General features: G+C 38.6%; 1 protein-coding gene across 16 annotated transcripts in view; it reads right to left on the reverse strand.

The window, feature by feature from the left end:
* The window catches only part of NRXN3 (neurexin 3), a 1,447,961-nt gene that overhangs the window by 25,724 nt on the left and 1,398,082 nt on the right, over window positions 1–24,155 (reverse strand). For 10 of the 16 annotated variants that reach the window (XM_057318701.1, XM_057318700.1, XM_057318696.1 and 7 more), the window contains one exon: window positions 22,941–23,019. In XM_057318701.1, coding sequence (XP_057174684.1) covers window positions 22,941–23,019 — 79 coding nt within the window. Of the gene's footprint in view, window positions 1–22,931; window positions 23,020–24,155 lie in introns of all 16 variants that reach the window. The other 6 variants (XM_057318699.1, XM_057318695.1, XM_044391319.3 and 3 more) reach the window with 1 other exon arrangement.

Here is a 24,155-nt window from a genome sequence, read left to right on the forward strand (position 1 = left end):
AGAATAGGCTGGAAACTGGAAGGTGGCTCTGCAGTTGATTTCAAGTTCCCAACTGCAGAACTGATCTTAAAGAGTAGTTTAAGTACTTCATGCAATCTGGCTGCTGTTGGCATCTTTCCAGAACTCTCTATTAGCCGCTGCAGTGGAATTTTGCCAGCAGCCAAATTATCAGTTTTTCGTCTCTCGTGAGTAGCAGGTACCAACAAGGAAATCCATCCTCAATGTTTCTAAGAGCAGCAGAGCTGTGTCTGACTGAAACAGCTCTGTCCTCCAGACGTGTTAAGTGAAGCTAGGAAAACCCCACGTTTGATAACATAAAAATAAAACCAGACACAATGTCTAGGTCCCCAGTAGCCTGGTATCTAAGGAATATATCCTCAGTTCTCCGGATTATGTGAGCTTCCCGGAAGCACGGATGGGACACACGGGGCAGTCCACACACCTTCATCGACCCAGAGCGGGAGCTTCCCCGCTCTGCATGTGTGGAACACGGGGCCTCCCCCAGTTCTGCATGGACATCCCGTATGACCAGTTCCCATGTGAAAACCCTCACTCGCTAGCTCTGGCGGGACGGCAAGATTATATAAAGAGAAAAAAGTTGTGGAGATAGGTCTGCAGTTTTCTTATACTTCAGGGAAAGTATGAAGTTTCTAGTCCCTTTGAACAAAAAGACACTGCTGGTCAAAAAGCAAGCGTTTTTCTTAAAATGCTCTCAGCACCTCCAATTTCCTATTGAATCCAGACATTCCCCTCATTTTTCTTTTCCTCATGATTCCCCGGTGGTCTCCCTCTCTCTAATAGGACTGTTGACCCTTAAAGACCTCATATCAACACTTTCCTGAAATGGACTGGAACCTCCAAAGAGTGTATCTGTCAATTTAATATTTGTGTCATCTAAGAAAAAAAAGGGAGCTTATTCAACCTCCTTCTCATTTCCTCCATCAGTGTGAAGGAAATGAGGAGAGGACTAAAACTAGGTGGCTTACAGCCGTCACCAATGCCTTGTGCCAAACAACACGGAAGGTTTACGAAGCTGCCCAAATAGTTAACTGAGCAAGTCTCCCTTTACAGAGCAAATGAGTTAACAGGAGGTAAGCGATGGACTAAGGTGGTTTTAGTCCGTTAAGACAAAATGGAGCAGTTACTCTGCCCGTGGCTCTATCTACCCCAACGCTGGGAAATAAGAGTTTTTATATAAAGGGGACACAAAGACTAGCTCTCCTCCACTGTGAGATGATCTGTGCCATCGAACAGTAAACCAAGAATTCCTTTTCCAGGGCGCCTGGGTGGCTCAGTCAGTTAAGCGTCTGCCTACGGCTCGGTTCGTGATCTCAGGGTCCTGGGACCGAGCCCCACGTCAGGCTTTCTGCTCAGCTGGGAGTCTGCTTCTCCCTCTCTCAAATAAATAAATAAAATGTTTAAAAAAAAAGAATTCCTTTCCCTAGCTCTGGCAAGGAGCATCAGGCAAGGGTCTGGGAGGACCCTCAGGCCTGTGGGCTGTCTCTAACTTCCAGGCTCTGTAGAAGGCCTCCTCTGGGGTGCCACTAGACTCCTCTTCCGGTTGAGTACTTGCAGAAGGAAAACGTTCACATGTCAAGCTGTTCTTTCCAGCTCCCTGTCATACATTTTGTGGTTTACTGAGAGTAATTCCAGAAATAAAGGTGCCCCCCACCCTCAAATTGACAGAGAAAAGCATTTTGTTCATTTTGTTCATTATCTAGAGCCAAAGGAGCATGCCTCCCAAGCCCACTTCTTGAGCCTGAATCTAAACCCCATGGCTAGATGAAGGACCCTACCTAAGTATAAAGCAACACCACCCCCCCGCCCCACCCTGAAATAGAACAAACTATTTCTGGATTCCAAGCTTATTCTTTGCAAGCTTATTAAGGAGTCTCACAAAGTTACAACTAAAATACTACCATCATAAATGTTCCCTGGAACTTTAAAATGATGCGACTTCCATGGGCAAGCCATCTAAGAGGCAAATTGACAGTCATTTGTGCGGTAACAATGGCCTTCTCCATCCTTCCATGCCAGGCCATTGTGAAGGAAGCAGCCATGATGCTCAACGCATTTTTACAGCACGAATGAACCTCATCACTAGTCTTTCAAATGCTCCAAGTGTGTTGTAGACAGATAAACAAGCCTGGCTCAGAGGAGGTGGCGGAATTTGAAGCTGCCGGTACATTTTCTTCTTTCCGAGTGCGTTGAGTGAAGCAATGCATTGTAATGAAATACGGTGAGCAGCGCCGCGGATATGCAGACACCTTCATTTAAAAAAAGAAGTCATTGGGTTCTGTGGCCACGGGAGGCGGGTTGGGTAAATGATGTTGTTACCATAACTCAGCGCTATTCTACTGAAAAAGATGCTTACTAGCCATCTCTCTCTGCAAAGAAAACTTCAGAGAAGTCTGTTAGCCCATAGAACTAAATATATATATATATATTTCTTCTTTCACGGGCTAGAACCGAGCTTTTGTGGCAGCACAAATATTGATCATTGTGTGGGCAATAAAACAATTCATTTAGAATTGATTCAGGCCACCGCGACTAATCTTCATGGCTACTGGTTCCTGACTCCATAAAATGTGCTATGTCACTTACCAAATCTGAAAAATCTAAACGGTAATCAGCAGTAATCTTATCAAGTGCAACAGGCAGAAGGAATGGATTTTTATAAGCAGAGGTGATTGCCACACACAGGCAATGACAGACGTGAAGAAAACCTGCTATTTCCCAATGGACAGAAAGACGACTTGGTTCCCACCCAGTACTGAGGTGCTGTTAGCAATCTAAGACGTGACTTTGAAAAGTCCTGTTCTGGACATTCTGGACTGGATTTCCTATTATCTCCTTTTTGGAAAAAGTAGTTCTTTATGGTAGTAATAATAATAAAAATATGTCCTAAACAGAAAACAACATCATTATTCTAAGTCTTAATACAAAGCATTTTTCTTTTATTCCAACGGTAGAAGCACAAATTTCTATGGTGGGGCAAGTGTTTAAAAAGCAAAGCATGTAGACTCTTTCCTTCAAAATCATTAATCACGCTGGGAAATGACCAGTAACTTTAAAATCACAGATTCAAGGACTTACTCAGTAATGGCGGTCATGGTGAAGGGGGTCGTGGGGAAATGCGGAACTGTGTAAACTATAAGGAGAGCGATACTTGGCTCTACTTCTGCACCACCATCACCGATATGCAATTCTCATCTCCAGCACAATCCTTTGAGACAATGTCTATTTGCCTTAAAAAAAACGATTGTGTGACTAATTCACTCAGAGTCTTTGCAAGATGTAAGAACACCTAGGATTTGCCTGTGGTCTTAAGTCTCTCACATCCAAATTGCATGTGTTTGAAGAAATGCACAATCGTACCCTGAAATGTAAGGAATCATCTAAGACTTTAAGACTCTGGAAATGGCTTTGGTGACACTTCTTATCTCAGACATATACCCCTGTCACCGTCTCCGTTACTGGTAGGAATTGGTGTACCAAAAATGACAGACTGGCTTTTTTTTTTTTGAAAGTCTACATTTCTCAGGTGACCACATCACTATGGGCCCATTCTTGGCACAGCTTGCTCGCTCCCCACCAAGGGGCACTGCCGGGTCGCTAAATTTTCTCTTATCTCCACTCACCTGGAGATGCAAAAGGACACCGATGCCTATTTATCTGAAGGTTCTTTCTTTTATACCTTAGACAAAATCCTCTGAGACAGTTGCTGTTCCCAGATGACCCCCGAGATGACTGCTTTTTTCTAACGTCTACAGTTTCCTGCCAGCTCAAATGCTTCTTCCTTCTTCTTTCCCCAGTTAACTTTCACTTATGCCACACAATTCAGCTCAAATATCATTTCATCAGAAAGGGTTTCCCTGCCCTCACCCTGCCTCCTAACTCCCCCTACTCTGTCATAGCTCTGAAATTATTTGAAAATCAAAAGTTAAAAAAAAACACCCACCTCTGAGGAAGTAAGTCTATGTATGTGTAGGTAATTTTGTGTGTGCATGGTGCGTGGTCACGATGATATTAGAACACACGTATGCAGACTTCATGGTCAGATTTCCAATGTGACAGGTGCTTCAGGATCTATAACTCCGATACGGAGTTATTTTTACATCAAAAGAACCATCCGTGAAAGTTACTGATTGATGCTTTAGTGTAAGTGTATAAAGATAAGGATACATATGTTTTTAAAAATCTGGGTTGTCAGTATTTATGATCATGTTTTCCAGGACCAGCATGATAGAAGGAAAAAAAAATCAGTCCCGAACTACACAACATCAAAACTACGCATCGAGTAGGTCAGTTTGGGGTAAAATAGCAGAGGCATACTGCAGATGGGCTGGGTTATAGAAAAGATACTTTTCTTATATTTATGTAATGAAAATAATAAGTGAAGCACTTTTCAAATTTCTTAGTTCCATCTATGGAGTAAGCATGATGCCCCATGGGACGGGTGGGGTGCTGGGGAGAGGGAGGTACTGAAGATTATTCTCTGTGCATGGTTTTAAAAGGGAGGCTTTCTCCATTGGGTAAGAGCCCACTGGGAAGAACGTACCCCTGCTGGAGGCCTCACTTCTGCAATTTTCTTAAATGAAAACAAAACCGTAGTGAACAAAGGGTAGGAAAAAGTCAACATGAATGGCAACTGGTAAGGTGAACACTCGTTTATCAAGCTCAATGATAACAAATCAGCCTTCATGCAATGCCTGACCCGGAGAGAATGCATAAGTAATTTGAAAACTGGAACTACCATAAAAAATATAATAAAGAATTATTTCACCAATTGGTGTGATAAAGGATTCTTTGTAATAGCACTTGGCAGTGGCTCCAGAAAAAAAAAAAAAGAACAATTCAGTAAACAAATGAAGTCATGACAAGGGAAGGTCATAAAGCAGACTCTGAATGTGGCCAATGAAAGTGAAATTAGATTTTTGTTTTAATGGCTACAAATACAAATGTTCGTCCTTTAGTAGCACTGCCTTTTTTTAAAAACATGGGTTATAAGATCAGTGATAGCATCAGGACATTATTGATTTCCCAATTCGTTCTTTTAGACGCCACATAGATGCTATCCAAAAGGAACGTTCTCCGAAGCATAAAACAAAAATTTAAAAATCCATTATATGTAAATTCAAAAATATTTTATCTGCGATGATAGTCACAATTTTAACCATTTGACGGGAAGCTTTTAATAGTCACACACTAACACCACCAAAAGAGTGAAAGAAGTTGTCCCAGAAAACAAAATACAAATCAAAAAGTCTTAGCAAGCTCTCCCATCTCTTTAGTCTAAGTGTGGGAATCACTACTCATGTAGATATTGAAAAGTGGTTGCTTTTATCTTTAAACAACCCTGTTGTTTGAATAGCTATGCTCCAGGCATCACATTTGGACCATTTGTTTTACCAGCTGTTTCTAAAAATATGTTCATGATGGAGACCTCTTCTGTCTATCTCCAAAACTGCTTTTGTTGAGTGCTTTCTCCCCCTTGCACAAGAGAAAGGGTAGACATAGGGGAAAACGACATCTGCTGAAATATCTTACAGCTTCAGGGAAGGGCTAAAGTCATAAGCTGCACATGGAAAAAAAAAAAAAAAAGAACCACCAAGAAACTCTGATAAACTAATGACTGAAGAGACTACAGCATTCTTTTGGACTCAAGGTAATCAAATGTTTTAATTCGTTCCTACAATCTCGGTAGCAGTGGTGACAGATGTTCCCTACAAGGAAGAGAGTCTCAATTAATCTACAGCTGGTTTAATTTTCTGGACATCCTATCAAGGGAGAGAAGGAAGAAGAGCGAGGTAGAGAGAGAGGAATGCAAAGTTTTTAATTACTCCTTTGCAAGGGCATCCTCTGCTCTGTGTATTCCCTCCAACAAGCAGGTGCACAGCTGAGGCTGGTCAGGCAGTGGAAGTTACACAGCACCCAAAGGCTGGAATATAAAATCAATCATATTCCCAAGTGTCTGTTGAAGGCCACTTCACATCCCATCTGTGTTTCTGGTTTCCGAGCACAGATTTTAAGCTTTCTGGTAATGGGCCATTTACAGGCTACCTCATGCCTACTGCTTCTATCGGACCACCTGGTGCATCCACGGACCATTTGTCACTTGATGAACAGGACTGACCTCAGGGAACTGGGGTGTGCTCAGCTATACAGAGCCCTACCTATCATCATCATCATCCTCCTCTTGAGTTCCTCCAGCAGCTTCCTTGCAGAGCCTTACACCATGGACTTAACTCAAACTCATGGTAAAAACAGGAATTCACTATTTTTTTTTTCAAATGACTGGTCTGGCAGAGTTTCTATGTCTAAATATTCCCAAGATTTCCCTTGCTGGCCTTTTAATATAGCTAGATGTGTGTGTGTGTGTGTGTGTGTGTGTGTATCCTTACTTTTCGATAACAAATACATACTCTACATAGAAATTCTGAAGTATGAATAACAAAATAAAAATCACCCACTGGCCACCACTTAAAGATCAGCACTGATGATATAATCCTTATACCTGATTCAGGACATCGAACTTCTAATTTCCAATAAACACTCAGTATACTTGGCATGGCTCTTTATTAGACTAAATTAAGTGTAATATTTTCAATATTTAGATAATAAATTCTGTTAAGCAGAGGTTATTGGTATAGATTCGCCAAGAGACAGAAAAGGTAGGAGGAGATGAGAACCATAGATACAATTCAGTAATTGCCTTTACTAGAGATCATACCCTTTCTTCTGGCTGGGGACTAAGGTTTTTGACCTTCTTTTGACACAAAGATGGATCACATTAGCTCAAATGTAGACTAATTCAGTGCAACAAAATAGCTCTCTCTACTCTGCTGTGAGGGTTCAGATGGAAAAAAAAAATCTCAATTTAGATCCCAGTCCTTAAACATTTCTATTTTTAAGTCTATTTATGTTTATAAACTGATTTTGGTTTCTCATAACATTTATTCTGGGATTTTGGGGAATCTCCCATTCTATTTTGTGCTTTTGTCTATCTCTTTGTGCTGGGATTCAAAAACTATCTTAATACTTAATATCTAAATGACCTACGTATAGAATAACTTCCTGGGGCTTCAGTGAAATATGTGGCTTGACCTTAAGATCATCTAGTTCATAATAACATTTTAGATTTTGGTCTTTAGTCTTCAAAATCTATTAAATCTAGTGTGCCAGTATAGATAATGCTTTAAATCTCATTTTCTGGTTTCTGGAGGTTGGTCTATTTGGTTTTTACAGAGATCAGTAAAATGTAAAAGAAAAATCTATGGGGGAGGACTAATATCCACTTGCCAAATTTTATTTGCTAATTCAAGATACTACAAACCATGACAAAACAGTATTTTTGTGAAAGACATTGATTTAACCATCAAAAACCAGAAGATACAATCTCAGAATATAGGGCAATTCTATCAAGTTTAACTTTGTGGAAACTCTGGATGTAGTATCCTTTTCTGATTTCACCATGGATGAGCATACATTTTGGCATGGCTTGCCACTGGCTTTACATTTGAGCTTTGGAACCTCAGTTCCAGTTTGCCTGATCATGTGCCCTTGGTGTAGGATGGTGACAGCACAAACAACTCATCACTAGAACATACAATGGTTGGGTCTGTACCACAAGCCACTTCTAGTCCCCACGAATTGCTTCGCCATTTTTGAGTAACCTCTTCGCTGGCTCCCCTAGTGGCCAGTATGCTAGAGAGTTATAGATCTGACCCCTCAATGGCCAGAAAGAAGAAAACCAATTTTTTACACTTCCTCTGAATTTTCTGTTGGATACTATCTCAGATTAGAATAAAACCTCTGAGCTTTAAAAAAAAAAAAAAACCCACAACAAAAAAACCCGGGATACACAGTATCCGTAAAATGGCATGGATTACGGATTTAGGACACTTGGGATTTAATTCTGACGCTAACAAAAATGAGCTCTGTGATCCTGAGCAAATCAATTTACCTGCGTAGGCTTCAAAATGGTCACCTAAACCAATTACAATGAACTCTTAAGTTCTTCAAGTGTATTCCCTTAGAGTTGTGTAAACTTTAAGATTATAATAAAAGAAAAAAATACAGAAAAGACCTTTAGCATATGGTAGTTAGGAAGAGGAATTTCTGTGTTTAATTTGATACCCAATGACACCAACTGGTACCTTCACCAGAAATCTTACTGAGAGCACACTCCTCAAATTTTATGAAGGGGTGAGATCTAAAAGGAATTTTTAAAGATAGGATGAAAAACACTATGTGTGTCATTGTTGTATCTTGTTTGACTTTCATGGGGTCTATTTTTATTTTAACATAGTAAATATATTTAATTTCAATGCTGTTAAATGAGGGCATGCTCTCTCTAGTTTATCAGAGTTCTTGCTATTGCTGATTGTGTGAAATCTGGTCTACTTCACCTATTCATAATACCCAGAAGGTCCCTGGGGACTGGGTTTGCCCGTTTGCTTTATAGGGAACCCCCGTAACGCATAAGTGTAAGTAAATAAAGAAATAAACAAGCAAGCAAACAAAAAATGAAACCAACTAATCAACCAACCACGCAGTAAAATACCAGGCTATTGCAGGCATAATGAGAGAAAAAGAAGTTGACTTTCCTTTGTTACCTTCCTATCAGGTCATCCATCAATAGGCCTTAATTAACCCTTGTTTTACTCCTGTTTTCTACAATCCCTTTGATCTCAGAGGCTTATTAAAACACTAATTCTAAATTACGTTGTTTTAGAAGCCAACCCTTACACCTCCTGCCCCCAAAGCCTCTCCAAACGGCTCCCTCTTTCTTGTCTCCCTGCATTGTCTCTCCATTTAGTTTTCTGCTTTCTTTCCAAGCCAGTTTAGGACCTTACGACTGCAGGCACAGTACCACATCAGGGGGCCTTGCTAAGGGAGAAAGCTCCTCATGTTGTCACTAAGCATCCAAGCTCCCCAAAGTTAATCTTATACTCCCCCTGGGGTTGGGATGCGTTAGGTTCTGGCTTCACAGTTGACCTGATACTCATCCAGGAGTTTTTTTATGTTGGTTTTCCACAGATTTCTAATGTTAAAGATGCTAAAGGGACTAAGCACTAATTCGTAAAATAAAATCCTTAAGTAACAGATCCCATTTCCGCAGTCATACTAAATATGGCTTTGAACCTGTATTTTCATAGCCTATTCCTGTCTAATCTGCTGCCAGGTGGTAAAAGACATTATTCTCCTCAGGACATCAGGATGCTGCTTTCTGCGCCCCACCGCATAATCCGTTACCTCCGACACTCAGAGGGCTAAGACACAAATAAATGCTTTTGTCCTCAATGCAGGAAGGAATCCTATATATCGCGTCCCTCCAATTTTGTCTGCCCCATTCAGTTCCTGTGCCAGTGTCACCAAGAACATTTTTCTCACTTTGCTCCAAAAAACTTATAAAGCTACAAATCAAAAAGCACAGGAAAAGAAGAGGTTCTCAGCAGGTTGCAAATATCATACCTCAGTCATTTAGACATTTGTCAGCTCAATAACCCACAGCCAAGGTTTGGGGAAGAATTACTGGGATGTGACACAGCATGTGGGCTGGAGTTCAAGGAGTCTACTGCCAAAGAGGCCTGGAAGCACGGGAGAAGGCAGCCCACGCCCAGCCGCGGCAGAAGTCCAAAAGATAGATTTGCAAAAGGAAGGGCAGAGCATAAAGCTGTTACAAGAAATGCAATGTGCACGCGGAGTGGAGATGACCCTGGTAGTGAATGTTTGTTTGTTGTCATGTTTCATATCTGAGATAATGATGTGTTGGAAACAACGAGTTCTTAATGTCCTATCCTCTCCTATGTGGTCTCGGGTACTTAATGGAGAACTCAACAAATGTGTACTAAGATCGGTGCTAGAATGAGCAAGAAGGACTCAACTATATATATTTAGGTGAGGAATTTGTAGTGAGAAGTCTATCAGGTGTCTTTAGATTGGGGATCAGCAGACTACCAAATCCAGTTTGATGCCTGCTTCTGAAAATGAAGTTTTATTGAAACACAGCCACACTTGTTCATCTATGTATTGTCTGCGGCCGCTTCTGTGTTACAACAGGGCTGAGTAGTTACAACAGGTCATCTGACTCTTAAAATCTAAAATATTTGCCCTGTAGCCCTTTACAGAAAAAAGTCTGCCCGACCTTTGCTCTGAGTGATGGATCGGACAAATTGGAACACTTGGCAATACAATGTTGCCAACCGTCATTATTTCTTAGCATAAAGGCACCTCTGTGGTTCAGAGCTAAGGGCAGTGCAACTACTGGGCAGTAGAGAATGACTCCAGCATTTGCAACTGTAACATTTTCTGATTTAGGATCTGGCTTCAGGACTGGTCAGGACCGATATAGCTCGTAATGAGACACTCAGATGCTTGGGCGAGCTCTAGTTTCCTTGGAAGGATTCTAATAAAAGCAAGCACAGTTTTAAAAAGATGCTTTCTTTTTTAATTGTGAATTTTAGTCCTTAATAACTCCTTCTGAGATTTTTTTTTCTTCCATAGAAAATTTAAGGGCCCAAGAAAGGTTTGTTTTTTGTTTTTTGGGGGGTTTTGTTGCTGTTGTTGGTTTTGACATATATATATATAGTTTGAGATCCATAATGCGAGAAAATGAGAAAAACGAGGGGCTAAGAAAGATGTCCCCTGAGGTCCATGTTCACTTATTTTGTTGCCTTCTATTATCTGTAACATCTACAACACTGTGCTCCAAGGAACATAATTATTTCGGAAATAAAGAAAATACAGCATCTTACCAGAACTCTAAGAGCCTCTGTCTTCAGAGGGGCTGTTGTCTGATCATATGTTCTAAATGGGACTGCTGATGAGTAATGAGCGAGAAGCCCCAGTGCACAAATTATTACACAGGTGAACTCAAGAGGGAATAACCTCACCTAAGTGATGGTATTTATCCTGAGTATTGGAACCATTCCACCTCACAGGAAACCAGGGTAAGTTGTTGCAACCACAGCTGTTTGGATAAATCATAACTGAGCAATTTCATAACCCCAATCAAGCAATGCTTTTGAAGCCTTTGAGAGACACAGTAATTAATCCATTTAACAAGTACTACCCAACGAATTAATATACTCAATACACACACTTTCTGTCATTGTTATGTAGGAAGCATGTAGCTCTTTTATGTATCCAGGTTAATGGAGAGTAAACGCTATAGAATAAGAGACAATGTACCATAGTGACTAGTGTGTGGGCTTGAGGGCCAGTTGGCTTGGGTTCAAATCCCATTTTTTCTTCTACTTCCTTGCTGTGTGAACTTGGACAATTTGCTTAGCTCCTCTGTGCCTCAGTTTACTCATCTTAAAATAAAAAATGATAATAGCCCCTCACAAGATTGCTATGAGGATTAAAGAAGTTAAAAATATAAAATACTTAGGACTATCCCTGACTATAATTAAGTGTTCAGTGAATATTTACCAGATGAAGGAACAAAGATGAAGCAGTGGCGAACCTATAGAAGCCTAGAAATCACTTCAGGGGACTCTATTCAGTATTACGTATGCTGTCACTGGAAGTTGACCACAGGGGCAACTAACCCTGACATCAAATCAAAGTAAAATATTGCACTATTGGAAACCCAATCACAGAATTTTTCTCGTCAAATTAGAAGGGCTAATAAGATCCAACATTTTTCCTTTTTAAGTCCCAGATCTCTCAAACTCTTTTACAAAGCAATGATTAAGTATTTAACAGTTAAATGACTTTTTAAAGCTTCAGTTATTTTTCTGCAATACAATGGTTCTCATGCTGTTTTAAGTGTTAGTATACTAGTTTACGAGAAAATGTGGAAGTAATGGGCATTGATATATTTCACTGTGCAGTTGGTTAATTAACATGCATCAAATACCATAACTAAATAAAGTTCATTTTATTTTAAAAGTTACAAAAACATAACAACTGAATGATGGAATCATGCTGGAGATTATAATTACATGCTAAGAAATGCGTCTATTATGTCTTTCTAAAGCTCAAGAAGCAAAATTTGTGAACCTAAGAAATATCTTATTTCTCTTCATTGTTACTAAGGGAGGAGTATTTGGCAACTCTATTTTGAGGAAACAAAATTAGTGAAAGCTCCACAAATAAGCGCATGATGGTTCCAAAATTTAGTGTTTCAATAAGTGTTGAATCCCTACCCTCTGTGCACACTGCAGGAGAAATACAATGTATCCATTTTCAAACGGATTTGGGTTTGAATCTTACCTCTGCCACTATGAGCAGATAATGCAATCTTGGAAAAGCAAAGTTTTTGAGTCCTGATTTTCTCAACTGTAAGATGGCCATAACAGTTTCCCACTCATAATAATTTAAAAGAATTTTAAATAAATCCCGTGTTTGAATGCCCCCAGCATGGACCTGAGCCCGTGGGGTGCAAGAGCCAGCTCTTGACGGCTGATTACTAGCACATTTTCAGCAATTTTGCAAGTTGGCTGTTAAACAGCCATCATCAAAAATTAAAGTATATAAAATTGCAATCAAATACATTGTTAAAAACAAAGGTATTAAAAACTTAAAACCCATTACTTCCTAGTTATTTTACTACATTTTACTGTTTTCTAAGTTCTCGAGGTGATTGATGTCTGTAGTATCTGTATGGTGAAAATACTATATAATCACGTACTAATGAGCAGTACTTCCCACTCCTCAGTTTCCTGTTGTCATATGTGTGGCTTGAAGTCAGCCGTGGCAGTATTTTACACTCTGCACAGAAAACACTACACATTAGAGCTGTGTGTGTCTGTGTGTGTGCTGGTTCTTAACATTTATGGGCTAGCTGTTTTTCTTCGTTCGTCATGAATACCTCTCCCTCTCTCCCTAGCGCCTTACCTCCCTTCACTCTCTTCCTCCTTCCCTCTCTCCCTTGTCTTTTTAAAAAAGTTCTTCTTAGTCCACAGCCCCATTAATATCCTCTTGCTTTGCCCTTCCGCTGAAGAGCAGCACAGAGCTACCCCGACACACCTGAAACATCTCATCATAAAACCACCTGCCTCGAAATGCTTTCTCTTGTCCTGATTAGAAATATGGACTTATAGAAATTTTAGAACTATTTCAAAAATCTTTAATCTATTGATCCTTGCATACCTATTTTATATTCTCTTGTTCAACCTCCATGAATAAGGGGGTGAAGTTACAGAGATGCATTTTCAGATTATTAGTGTTAAAAAAAAACTCCAAGTCATTCCAAGTCATCCCACGAATTTTCTGGATCATCAGAAGCATAATCCAGCACCCGAAGAATTAACTGGGCACTTTTTTCCACTTCCGTCTCAAGAAATTCAGACTCTATTCTCAGAACTACAGCAATTATGTATGTCACGTTCTTCAGAAAGAGAAAAGAAAGGATTTAAGTCTAGTCAAAGCATTGGCTCTGTAATACTTCCATGAATTAAAAAAATAATATAAAATATACATCATTTGACTCTAAAAGATCAAAAGATATTCTTACCTCAAAATATGCATGAGGTAAAACCAGTGAGTTAAAAAGCTTTTTTTTTTTTTTTTTCCTCCGATGCCTTGCCAAACACATTTATATTTTAGGTTGAAATACATAAACATAAATGCATTTCATAATAAAACACATTCAGATTTTCACAAATTCCTTACCAATTCAAGAACAGGCACTGCTCTATATAGCAGAAATGAGGATGCTTCCTTACTAGCATTTTCTGAAAAACCTTTGTTCATCTGTTCCTGAAGAAAAAACTAACTAGAAGATTGATAATCAATACAAAAACTCTCCAGAAATCAGCCTTTACGTGAAATTTCTAACAGTAAGCCCATTTGATTATGCCAAAAAAAAAAAAAAAAAATCAACAAGGGTTTCCTGTTGTTGTTGATTGGGTGGTTGCTTGGCTGTTATCATTAGGAGTTTCCCACTGTAAGTTTTGCCCCCTTAGCCAGTAAAAAGTGCAACTTATGACTTCCAGATGCAAAGCACAGTTATCAGCCTTACATTTTGACTGAAAATTTGTTTTGCTTCTTTGTGAAGTTCCCTAGGGGTGAGGTTAAAAGTAGAAACAAGAGGGGAGTGAGAAATAAAGGGAGAGCATTTCAAACCACATATTACAAACAGAGAACAGAATCACAGAACAAGAGCACGGCAGTGGACTCCAAGACAAGATGGCAAGACAGATGTGCCAGACAAGAGACACATGCTTGACTGCGGTGCCAAGGGAAGCGAACACAAGAACGAAACCACACAGAGATGTTGTGAGAGCAGCTCTTGGGGCTGCCATGACCCAATGGAACTAATAGGAAAAACGAGAACCCGTGAAATTATAACTACAAAAGAAAGTTACCCCCACAACTCATACACTGGACTTGCTGGGTTAGCCTGGAGGTGTCACTTGGATGAGACACAAGATGACATCGTTACAGCCATGCACTGGTGATGAAGGCCATGGTTAGTTGATTAGCTACAGAACTATCACTGCATGCCACACAATGATCCTGGGCTGGTCCAGAAATAAAAGATACAACAAATATTCTACATCTGCAATAAAATTCTTTTTATGCCATCTGAAATTTGTGGACAGGAGTGTGTTTCTCTCTTGTATCTGAATGTCTATCTGTCTTTCCTTCTTTCTTTCTTTTTTCTTTTCTTTTTTTTTTTCCTGGCTCATCTGTCCTTTCAATTAATTACATTGTCATGGGGGGGGGGAGGGGGCCGGGCAGTGGGGAGGAAAGGCAAGTGGCCTGTGCAGATATGGGGAGAAATGAAAAGGGAAAAGGAAGTAAATTAAAAGGAAAAAAATATATCTATATAGGAGGAAGAAGAGGAAAACACAGTATTTCATTCTTTTGTACACAACTTTCTTGGATTTGCTGGGGTTTGTTTTGTTTTGAGCATAAATATAAATACTGGAGGGATATGCCGAAGGGGGAGAAATCAGAGATTAGGATGGCAAGAAAAGATTTTGTTGCCTTCTTTGTTTTGTATATCTATATATCTCTCAGTATTTAAAAAATGATTATAATTACCAATAAAAATACAGCAATGAGTTTCACATAGCCATAATGACCAAAATACTAAATGGGAATCAAAACAAAATAAATTGAACCACCAAAAATTCATGCGGCACAAGATGAGGTGAAACGACAGAAAATGTTTCTCAAATATATACAAGGTATATATCTATTTATATATATACACAGGGATGTGCATATATGGATAGATATATCTGTATAATTTTTTCTCTCCACCCCTCCCAAGGATAACTGAATTATGGAATCATCACTGTAATTATGATACAGAAGAAAACAAAACCTAAAGAAAAGTTCACATGCTTTGTTCGCCAAGTTAAAATAGTATCATGCACGTCTATGTTGGCTGATGTAAAAATGAAGGTGTGAATTTCTGTGTAAACACATGGCTGATGGCAGGGACTGTTGTTAATCTCTGTTTACATTAGTCTAATATCACTTATACTGTGTCTACATATATATGGACTGGCAGGTACTACACATTAAGTATGCACACGTATTATATACAAATATATATATACACACAGTATACATATTGGGATTTCATGGGAGAAAAAATACAGAACAAAAAGAAAAAAAGAAAATTCATAAAAACTTTTCCTTAGAAACCCAGTCCCTCTTTATTACTTTGGAGGAGGGGAGGGGGCTTGCTTAATGATTTCATTAAGCTCACTTGTTATCAACTACTTGCACTGGCATTTGAAATCAGGAAGTTCTCATGAGTTTGGTTTGAAATTCTCCCTTCATCATGCCCATCCTTATTTACCCTGCTACCCAAGAAGACCTGGTCCTAAGACCGTACAAGAAAAGTTTATTACAGAACTGTAGTAATTTTTCAATCATAGTGAATCTGAAATTCTGTGCCCTTGAACTAAGATACAGAAGAATGATCTTTGGGGTTATGTGATTCTGTCACTGGTTGGTATCCTCTTCTATGACTTTCCTTGCTCATCCTTAGACGGGGTATGCTACTGCTGAATTAGCAACCTCTCCTCCAAGTTCTGACAATATTCTAGGCATTTCCATTCACTGTCCACACTGTTTCTTCCCTTTCTTTCCTTTTTTCTTTTTATTCCCTTTGTTTTTGTATCTGTCTTCCCTAATGGACCATGAACTCCTTGAAGATGTTTTGTCTTATTTTTGTTTTCCTAGCACCTATTCTAGGGTCTACACACAGCAGTCACTAAATGTTATCGCACAAATCATTTATTAAACTTTCAAATGGACATGTGTATACTTACACATTGATCTTATTGATTCCCTTTCCTTCTCAACATACTACAAAATCTTGGGTAATGGAGATAGATTTTTTTTTCATTTTTATCATTCTTGTTATTAGATTTACTGTTTTTGTTATGAAAACCATGATAACGGTCAATCCATGAGCCACCTATTTTCTGTACATCAGTCTGAGCTATCAATTGCCTAATTGCATACTAGCCAATCAGTAGACTCTCCTACATTTATATTTCTATTCTTACCCCAATTATCAAAGCAATTTACCATTAAGGGTTTAAAGGGCACATATTTGCTCCAATAGCTTAAAAATTAGTGTGTGTTGAAGTGGAGTTCGTTTATAAGAGAGTGATACAATTCATCACTGGTGGGCTAATGCATGAAAACAGAAATCATACCATTAAATTGGGAACATTATGAGCCCATAGATCTAAACGTGTGACTACCTGTTTGCTTTTGCATACATTAGACATGTATTATAACTCAAATGCAAAAATGACTAATGTCTACAGGCAACAATGATTAAATTAATGAAATTTACATCTATTTATATTCTTCTTAGCAAAAATAAAACATTTCTGAGATATGTCCATTATCTCTTTATTCTCAGTGTTTTAAGGTGGACTTAAGCTTCAAGGTGGGTTCTGGACACTGTGATACTCAAACATTCCTATGGCATTTTATTTAGGCATTAACTATTCTACTATACACTGAATTTTTATTTAATTTTATTATTTTATTTAATGTTTTTTTTATTATATTATGTTAGTCACCATACAGTACCTCCCCGGTTTAATTTTAGAAAAAATTTTCCATATGGAAACTCAAGATTGGTAAATAGAATCATTATGTCATTAGTCAATTTTTCTATATGGAAAAATCTTTCTAAAATAAAATAAAAATCCATTTCTTTGTAATAAAAATGTACAAGTTGCTAATGCTTCAAGCTTGCTGAAAACACTAACGACAAGGTGTATTTCTATAAATACGTATGACTGCAAATATCATATTTAAGGCTGATGACCAGCACATTTAGTTTTTTTTAATCTGTGGATTTTGAAAAATATTTCTTACCCTTCTGATCCGAAATCGGTATTGTCTTAACATTTCAGCTGCATTTTCCATGGTGATCCAGCAAATAAAAACTCTAAGGATTTGGTGAACAATTCAGTGCCAGATTTTCATATTATAAATACTGAGGAATCTCAAACTGATAAAGGATTAAGACCCAGGTCCACCTGGAGAACACAAATAAGGCTGTGCTCTTGGTGTTTTGCCAGATTTAAATTTCACCCACACTGGGCTGAATATTACAGCCTGACTAACAAAGAGGAACAAAGTAGCAATAACACCGAATACAAATGGGAGGGCTGTGGATTTCAGGAGTAAAAATGCATCTGAGAACCACTCTGGGAATAGTAATTATTTTGTGATCTCAAATTACTGCCAATGGTTTAAACATCTCCCTCAATCCCACCATGATGAAAGTTATTTAGCAAGGTCCTATTATTGATGGATGGATGGATTTCTTCCTTACTTCCTTTATACTGCCTGCCCTCTGCTGGAACGACTGTCCCTTGAGATTTGATCAAGGCCTTTTCAACAAAAGTGGAAGCAAAAAACCTGGCTAATTGACAACCAGAAAAATGTATCCCTGTGTAAGGCTGGATAAATCAATACAGTTAATTGTTGCCATGCCCATTTCTCAGGTGTAAAAGGCATTTCTTTCTTTCTTTTTTTTTCCCCTCTGCTCTGTGAACCCTACCTCTAGGACTTTAGAATATTGAGACTATAAATACATTAAGATTCTGAAAGCTGGTAATTTTCAATTACACAAACGCTAACCTAAGATCACAATGTTTTGATATTATTTCTATTTCCAAAGACGGAGACAGTGGGGGGTCAGACCGGGGAAGGGAAAGAGCTTTCTTTTCCATTTGGGAAGTGACTTTTGTCAGTTTCTCTATATTTCAGAATCAATTCCCATACTTTAGATCACAAATGTGAATTTACTAAAGATCTTAATTGTAATTTGACTTCCCATAATATCATTTATCAATAATCCCATTTTCTAGTGGTCATCTGAATCCTCCCCAGCTTCTCTCTTTTTTTTGTTGTTGGCTCCAAAGAGGTGAAAACGATGAAATATGAGTTTACTGCACAACTTCATATCAATAGAAGTATACTTGGGAAGGAAAGAGTTTGTTTGCAAAGATGCAAGTTTGAAATATCAAATAGACACTGACTTCCTTTGTGGGGAAGAACTGTACACAACCCACATGTACAAATTAGAAAAATTAAAACCCTGACCCTCGATTTTTGGTAAATAGTTGTTCAAATATTCTTCTGAGTATTTTCATTTAATGCAGCTATCTTTGTTATGATTTTAGAAATTTTCAATGCTGGTTTCTCCATGTAAATGTTTAGAAAATGCAATTTTACCTGTGACTCGCTAAAAAAGAGAACTCTTTTTTTTTTGAAGAAGAAGAAATGTGGGTTTTTGTTAGGGTGATATTTATTTCCATGGAATCATATATTTTAAATAATTCAACAGGTTTTATTTAGCTCTTTAAGGGAAGATGAAGTTAAAGATATGAAAACTCTCCAATTTTAATTTAAGATATGAGGTATTTCGAGAGTCATACAAATTCAGTCAACAAATACTCCTTGAGCTTTCACTTACTGCCTTGCTCTCATGGTCTAGGGTTTTTCTGTTTGTTTTTTACTCATTACACCCAGAGAAAATTTGACACTCATTGGATTTAAAGGTTTCTAGACTATCATCAAACTCTAAAAAATTTTAAATGGTTCCTAAAGATGATATGATTGAGCTATACAAACGAGGGTGATCCCTAAGTGCCAAAGTGGGTGGTGGGTATGAAAGCCAATTGCTTACATCTGACTCAAAACCAGGCGCTTTAAAGCCCATTCTGATTTAAAGAAGATTATATAAGAAAAATAATTTCATTTAAAATTTGATGCCCACATGAAAACAAAAGTTGAATAGGGCATATACTGAACTATGCAAATTTATGAAAAATAAGAGCTTCTAGTGAACCTAAATAATCACAAAAGAAGCTGTAGAAGTTAAAAGCCTTATAACTGAGACAGCTAGAAAATCCTCAACTGGCTGACAAAGTGAGAAGAAAAGGTCATTGTTAAGTAAGATGAAAGAAGGCCTGGGTAATTAACCACATTTAGTGTGTTTCTATCAAACATCAGGCCTGGAAAAGAGTAAAATTTGAGAAACTTAGAATGTTCAAACCCAGGGGCGCTTGGGTGGCTCAGTCCTTAAGCGTCTGCCTTCAGCTCAGGGCGTGATCCCAGAGTCCTGGGATCGAGCCCCACATCGGGCTCCTCCGCTGGGAGCCTGCTTCTTCCTCTTCCACTTCCCCTACTTGTGTTCCCTCTCTCTCACTGTCTGTCTCTCTGTCAAATAAATAAATAAAATCTTTAAAAAATAAATAAAGAATGTTCAAACCCAGAATTTTAACCTCAGTTTTCACACAGAATCCCAGACTAATGATTTATGCCAATGTTATCTAGATGTCACCATTATCTGTTGCTGCATGGGCAACGGAAGCTTTCTCTTGAGGCAGGGCAAAACCTAGTTCCAGAAAAAACTGGTTTAAATTTTTCTGATTTTTTTTAAAGATTTTATTTATTTATTTGACAGAGAGAGAGAGAGAGAGAGAGAGAGACAGCCAGCGAAAGAGGGAACACAAGCAGGGAGAGTGGGAGAGGAAGAAGCAGGCTCCCAGCCAGGAGCCTGATGCGGGGCTCGAACCCAGAACGCTGGGATCAAGCCCTGAGCCAAAGGCAGACGCTTAATGACTGCGCCACCCAGGCACCCCTAAATTTTTCTGATTTTTTTTTTTAAAGATTTTATTTATTTATTCGACAGAGATAGAGACAGCCAGCGAGAGAGGGAAAACAAGCAGGGGGAGTGGGAGAGGAAGAAGCAGGCTCCCAGGGAGGAGCCTGATGTGGGGCTCGATCCCACAATGCCAGGATCACGCCTTGAGCCGAAGGCAGATGCTTAACCGCTGTGCCACCCAGGTGCCCCAATTTTTCTGATTTTTAATCCAAATTGTTTTTGGAAGATGTGAAGGCTATGGAGATATTTCTCATTGAATACAAAAGAGGGCTCGGTATCTCTATGCACATAACCTTCATCAGTGTTAATCAGGCCCCCAGGGTAAAATCTTTGTATCAGTAGGAATATCTATCTCCCTCCTGTATTAAATATGCCTCTAACATATTTCCCTGTGTATCTGAATCCTTATCAGGAATACTTTATGGAATAAAGATATTTAGAAAGAAGAAAAGCTCATTCTTCAAAGGTGAGGAGTTGAATAATCCCAGGCAGAGGGGATCAATATTAGTCTCGTAGAGCTGCATGTTAGCTCCTTCAGGGTGAGCACTCTGTCACCTACTTTATTTATATGCCCCCTCCCACACCCCCTTGCTGAACACAACAGATTGTTTTAAAACCTGCTTTTATCTCCCACCTGCCCCATGTAATTATATTACTCAAGAAATGCTGGCATTGAATTTCTGTCCTCTGCTTCTGAATCAGATGAACACCTGTGCAGCCACTAAAAAAGCAAATGGACTTAGTTTGGGGCCATTCAGGTTTGGGTCTGTTCAAGTTCAATACCAAATGGCAATATACACCCACAACCTGGGGAGCTGTAGACCTTGTGAATCAGATCTGGAAAAGCCCTCTGTTTTATTATGGAGGTTGCTATGGAGATGACCATGTGTAGGAGGCAGGGAGGTGGTAGGGGAAGACAGTAGCAATATATTATAATGGTCAAGCCTTAATTTTTAAAAGAAGACTTAAAATCAAGTTTTGAACAACAATGTTGCAGATATACAGACATTACTGCTATGAAAGCAAGATAACCAGAAAAAGGATAAACAGAAAATCCAAATTGAAGTCTACGTATCTTAAACTATTGGCCATGAAATCAGTTAATTTAACATACGTCTTGGGGATCATGCCATATTCATATCTGAATTCCTAAGATCTAATACGTGCCTAACACACACAGTTAACTCAAAAAATATTTGCTGAACTGAATTATTTTGGAGAGGAAATTTCAGTAGCGAAGCTCCTAATTCTATTTTCCAACAGCTCATTTATGAAAATTATTAGAACAGGATGGCCTCAACTCTAGAGATAATACTGTATTCTATCCTAGTGCCCAGAAATATTTATTGAATGAATGAATGGATGAATTAATGAGTGAATAAAAACTTGGTGCCCAAATTCTGGTATGGACTGGATGTATCTGCCCTCCAGTGTTGTTAAAACCTCATGTAGTACATTGAGATTATTATCTAATAATCTGAAAAAATCTGACCACCAGGCCAGAGTTACTTTCCTTCCACACAGCTGAGATTCTAAAGGAACGGATCACACTCCAAAATGGAAAGGCCCTACCTATTATTAAGTCCCTACGTAATGCTAAAAACAGGAACCCACAGAACTTCCTGGATTCAAAGCCACTTGCAAGACACCAGTCAGGCCTTCAACAAAATTTGGGAAAAAAAAAAAATCATCTTGGGGTAAGAAATGGAAGGTTTTTACTTTTGTTATATTATTTTTTTCACAAACCTTGAATTTCTCTAGAGTTTGCAAAAGAAAATGTTTAATGGCTCACTTTTTTTTTTTAAGAAAAGGAAAAAAAAATAGAGCAACCCAAAGAATCAACTAGAATATTCTATTTATTTCTCTTAGCCTTTGCAGAAATAAGATCCTATCCCAACTCCAGCTTTTAATTCTATGAAACTTACACAGAAATTCGATGATATCTGTTCTCTATTATATATATATAAATGTTTAACTTATAGCAAGTCTCAAAACAGACGACTTGGAAAAATTGATAGGAAATCATCAGGGACTGTAGTTTGCCTGCTGGACATTATATAGCTCACTATAAAGGAAGACCATAAAATATCAAAATGTATCTGGGTGCGAATGGGGAACACACTGAAGCATCAAGTTGCCAAAGTCCTCTTAACTTCAAAACAGTAGATACATTTTGAAGCATCTCAGCCGTTGACATGGCATGATTCAGTACTAATTTTGTGTTTACTATGCTATATTACAGCACAATTCTCTAACCGTGCAATGAACAAAATTAGTATAATACCATGTTAACTGCTGTTGAAATCCCATGGAAAAAAATTTTTTTTATTGTTCTTTGGTTTTGGTTTCTGGTTTTATTTTGTTTGCCACACAGGCTCAGAACAATTCATGAGATTTAAATGCTCTTTATAGCTCCACTTTGGGCTCATGGTGTTTTGATGTTATTCCAGTATACACATCTTCATGTCCCCACCCCCTGTCAACTTCATAGCTGCCAGTGGCTGCCGTAGTTTTCCTGTTCCCATAGTTAATCTCAGTGTCCGACGGCTCAAAGTTGGGTGGTACACCATGGGTTTTTCTTTGGGTATCAGGCACTGATGTTAAATTTCCCTGGGATCTTATCTGCTCCTTCCATGGGACTTGATGCTTTTGATTATATATTAATATTTATATATGTATGCTTATACATATATAGATAGAGGAAATACACACATTAACACACTATAGTATATATAAAACACATGTATATTCACATATATGTATGTATTGTTTTTTGCAAATGTAAAAATAAAGCAAGCAAAACAAGACTGACCTAACCTACCTGTACTCGGCTCACATTCAACGAGGTCTTCGTCATCGCTTGAACATTCAGCAGATGAAACCAGGTCATCTGATGTTGGCTGTGTATGTCAAAGGAAAAATAATGGGGTAAGGGGAAAGGGAAGAGAGAGGAGAGAGAGATAAGGAAACCAATGAACAAAAGCATCAACGTCTTATCACTATGTCCTGCCTCCCATCATTATGAGGTTTCTCTCCTCTAAAGAGGGCATGCTGGAGGATAGAGCATTTTAAACTCTTGTGGAGCTGTGAATGGCTATGAGTTCAAACAACCTTGATGGATTTTATGAGAAGCTGAATGACTCCAAGTGGTTCCAGGGGGCTCAAGACTATCCCCATCCCTGTAAGTCACATTGAACAGCCTCACTCCATTCTGATTTTAATCTCAATTTTGAGAATCTGAAGAGCAGGCGAAGGGCGATACAAACGGTGGGCCATGTAAGAGTGCCGGCCAGCATGGAAAGGCACTGCAAACTGAGAGGGTTTCAGTGCATGTGGTGTGTGGTCTCAAGTGTATGATTTGGTGGTTGTGAATCTACAGGCAGGCATAATTAATGAATGCTATGGAATGCAGGCTGTTCAGGAACAGCATAATGGCTTTACTCGCTAGCAGCGATCTCTTCATGTAATTGCTGCAATTAGCTGAATTAGTAATGTAGGCCAGCAGAGAGATACCACATGACAGCCTCTGGACACAGGTAAGACTGTTTCTGACGACAGCAGAAAAAAAAAATCTGGTTGCCACAAGAGTAATTCAACTTGTGACAATTTTTTTTTTCTATTGCATCTTGCAGAAACTCCCCAAATGCCAGGGAATCTGCGGCAAGAAATACAGGAAACAGTGGGTATGGGTAATAAGAAGGGCCTTTGCTACACAGAAGATGAGAAGACTACTTTTTTGTACCTGATAGATATTGCATTCACAATAAATACTACTGAATAATTAATCTACAGATCTTCTGTAAAAAACAAATGTTTGTCCTACTATGTGCATAAGGGTACTCAATATACAGCACTTGTTCAATAAATGCTCATTTTTTCCCTTTCTTGGTATTGGTAGTATTAACTGACTTGCTTGGTTTTATTATTCCCAATGCATTGAAGTCTGAATCCATATTCAAGAGGAAAAGCAATTAGAAGCCAGATGCTGAGCTAGACATGTATATATATTTATTAGTTATAGCTGTTATTAATTGAT

This window comes from Ursus arctos, unplaced genomic scaffold (genome assembly GCF_023065955.2).
Source record: "Ursus arctos isolate Adak ecotype North America unplaced genomic scaffold, UrsArc2.0 scaffold_25, whole genome shotgun sequence".
Taxonomy (NCBI): Eukaryota; Metazoa; Chordata; class Mammalia; order Carnivora; family Ursidae; genus Ursus; species Ursus arctos.